Genomic DNA, 3513 nt, shown 5'->3' on the forward strand with positions numbered 1-3513 from the left:
CTGACAGGTCAGAGGTTGGATCCTGACGGATCGGATGGTAGTTTCTGACAGGTCAGAGGTTGGATCCTGACGGATCGGATGGTAGTTTCTGACAGGTCAGAGGTTGGATCCTGATGGATCGGATGGTAGGTTCTGACGGATCGGATGGTAAGTTCTGATGGTTATGGGTTCTGACGGTAGGTTCTGACCCAGACCAAAGTACTGAGAAGAGTCCAGAAGCAGGTCCACCAACGCTGCTCGATCCAGATGTTTTATACTGGATCCCGCTGATGGTACTGTTCTGATCCAAGCCCTGTTCTCCTGTGGTTTTGATCCGTTTCTCCTGAGGTTCTGACCCATTTTCTCCTGCAGTTCTCTCCAGGTTGGGAACCCGACCCGAAGTCCCCGTCATTCTTCCAGAATCCAGACCTCTGAACCTGCTCCCAGGTCGGTCCATCAGAACCACTGGTCTATAAGCCCGTCTCGCGGCAGTCTATGAAGTTCTGATTGTGTCTCTGGTTCTGTAGCTCCCGGGTCTCCCAGGAAGGTTCGGCGCCGGCCCTGGTCGCCTGCGGAGAAGGAGGCCATCTGGAGGCAGCTGGGAGTCCATGTTCTGCTGCAGACGGTACCGGGGAAGGAGGTCTGCCAGCGCTGTCTGGACCAGGAACCGGTCCTCAAAGGGCGGCACTGGAAGGACATCAAGAACCAGGTCCACAACCAGATCCAGAGCCAGAAGAAGCAGCAGTTCCATGCCCAGATGGACCAGGAGGAGAACCAGAACCAAAAGAAGCAGCAGCCTCAACTGGACCAGCAGAACAAACAGCCCGCCCAGAACCAGAGCGACCAGAACTCTCAGTACCAGAACCAGGAAGCTGCTCAGAACCAGAAGAAGCAGCTGGAGCAGCAGAACCAGGTTTACCCTCCCAAGAAGCAGCTCTTCCATCCCAGACTGGACCACCAGAACCCCTGTGAGGTCCACAAGAAGCAGCTGTACCAGATGGACCATCAGAACCAGCCGCTGCAGGCCCAGAACCCGTCGGTAATGCCGCTTTCTCCTTACGGGCCCGATGGCCCGCTCCGAGCTCACGGAACCTCTCTGTTGGAGCGGGAACCAGTTGTGGGGCCGTACCCGGTTCTGCACCAAGCCCCGGGTCCACACATGGAACCGCTCCTCACCAGAACCGACTGGACTGCTGAGGCTTTGGTCCAGAACTACCAGCTCAACAGGCCAATGGACCGGAACCTTCTCCAGGAGGTTGGACCAGGAGGACCGGACCCACATTCTGGACACGTCCGGTTCTGATGGACTACAGCCAGACCACAGCTCCACGGCAGGAACAGATCCGAAAAGAACCAGATAAACTGCAGCAGAGGACGGAGGAGTGGTCTGAACTGGTTCTGGAGTTTGGACCCAGTTGGAGCTTTGGTTTCCAGAACACGCAGCAGACAGAGGATCCCTGAACCAGAACTGGACCAGCACTGCTGGTAATGCTCCAGAACAGAACCACTGTCAGCCAGGAGTGTGACTTGGTTCCTAAACCTTCAGAGCACCAGTTCTGCTTCTTAAGCTGCAGGGTCCAGAACCACCCTGGATGCTCTGTAGAACCAGCCACGGGTCTAAAACCAGAACTCACCAGAAGGTTCTTTCACCGGTTCTGAATATGAATAAACTGTAACAGAACCGGTCTGAATCAGTCTAGTTCCAGATAGATCCTTGGTTCTGATCCATACCCTTGGTTCTGGTCAAGATCCTTGGTTCCAAGTCAGAGCCTTGGTTCTGGATCACAGCCTTGGTTCCAGGTCAGAGTCTCGATCCTGGATCAGAGCCATGGTTCTGGATCTGACCTTTAGTTCTGGCTCAGATCCCTGGTTCTGAATCAGTCTTGTTCTGGATCAGAGCCTTCGTTCCAGATCAGAGCCTTGGTTCAGGTCCAGATCCCTGTTTTCTGGTCCAGAGCTTTGGTTCTGAATCAGACCTTTGGTTCTGGTCCAGATCCTTGGTTCCAGGTCAGAGGCTTGGTTCTGGTCCAGATCCCCGGTTCCAGGTCAGAGCCTTGGTTCCGAATCAGAGCCTTGGTTCAGGTCCAGATCTCTGGCTCTGGTCCAGTCCCTTGGTTCTGGATCATAGCTTTGGTTCCGGGGCTATGAACCAGGTCAGTGGTTGGGTTGGTTGAAGCAGGATTTTGTGTGAGGCCGGTACCAAAACCAGGAGAGGCTGGTTCTGATAAAACAAGCAGTACATTTCAGAAATAAAGTGGTTCCTGAAGTTCTCCGTCAGTTGTACCCGTCTGGTTCTTCATCAGGTCCTTATTGCTCTCCAGGTCTGGCAGAAGGTCTAAGGTTCTGGGTCAGATGGTCTTAGATCCAGAATGTTCCTGTGAGGTTCCTTAAAGGTTCTGTTCCTGCTTGGGCCCAGCCCTGCACGTCTCTGGTGGTTCTGGATTGACCTGCTTCACCTCCTTTGAAAGGATCCTCGGGATCAGTGACACAGCTGAAGCAGACAGCTGTGTCACTGCTGTTTCCTCCATCGGTCACTAGGTGGAGCTAGAAGCCTCTGAATGGCAGAGGCTAACTGATCAGAACTATTCTATGCAGGCGCTCATGTTATTACAATGATAATCTGTATTTGTTTTGGTCTAGAAAAGCTCAACTAGAAGGTGTCCTTATCCAAGGTTCGTATCATCATCATGTGTGTTGAAAGTCAGGTGGGCTTCCTGGACTGAAGGTTTTTCTGACACTCTGGCTTCTCTGAGGGGTTTAGAACCTGGTTCTGCTTCAGAGAGACCAGCGGGTCAGAACCAGCAAGAAGGAGGGTTTTTTCTTTCAGCAGCCAATCAGAGCAGTTTCTAGGGAATTATTAAATGGTTCTGAAAATGTTAGAGAGGGGAGAACCGAACGTTAGATCCAGACTTTAGAACCGGACGTTAGAACAAGACTTTAGAACCAGACGTTAGAACGAGACTTTAGAACCAGACTTTAGAACCGGACGTTAGATCCAGACTTTAGAACCGGACGTTAGAACAAGACTTTAGAACCAGATATAGGGGTTCAGGTCTCTGAGGACCTGACTTAATGAGAGATCCATATGGTTCTGACCCGGCCAGCAGCTCAGTTTAGACCCAGAACAATTTACTGCTTCCTATGAAATCAGTTATTTGGCAAACTGAGACCTAGTGGAGGGACCTGAGGGTTGGTTCTGATGGGATCCATGTTCTGGTGGACCAACCTGGTATCCATCAGCCCAAAGATCTTTTACTGATTGGTTTTCCTAAACATTAAAGAACCTTTGCCTGATCTTCTCTAAGCTGGGGGAGGTTCTGACCCGATCCCTCAGTACCTAATCCACAACCTGTGTATCTCTGACCCGTTCTGTCAGTACCTGATCCAGAACCCATGAATCTCTGACCCGTTCCCTCAGGGTCTCATCTAGAACCCGTGGATCTCTGAACTGTTTTCTGTACATTAGAGGCTTAACTGGAACCTACATTCTAGAAGGTTAACATGTCTCTAAATGGTCCACCTCCAGGAAGGAGA

The 3513-nt window shown here is 51.6% G+C and overlaps 1 protein-coding gene across 1 annotated transcript in view; it reads left to right on the plus strand.

Moving 5' to 3' along the window:
- The window catches only part of LOC107105148, a gene marked incomplete at its 5' end in the record, with an annotated part of 6299 nt that extends 2792 nt beyond the window's left edge, over positions 1-3507 (plus strand). The window contains 2 exons of the mRNA XM_015405267.1: positions 352-426; positions 507-3507. Coding sequence (XP_015260753.1) covers positions 352-426; positions 507-1282 — 851 coding nt within the window. The remainder of the gene's footprint in view (positions 1-351; positions 427-506) is intronic.
- Positions 3508-3513: the final 6 nt, after the last annotated feature.

This window comes from Cyprinodon variegatus, unplaced genomic scaffold (assembly GCF_000732505.1).
Source record: "Cyprinodon variegatus isolate N-32 unplaced genomic scaffold, C_variegatus-1.0 Scaffold2095, whole genome shotgun sequence".
Lineage (NCBI taxonomy): Eukaryota > Metazoa > Chordata > Actinopteri > Cyprinodontiformes > Cyprinodontidae > Cyprinodon > Cyprinodon variegatus.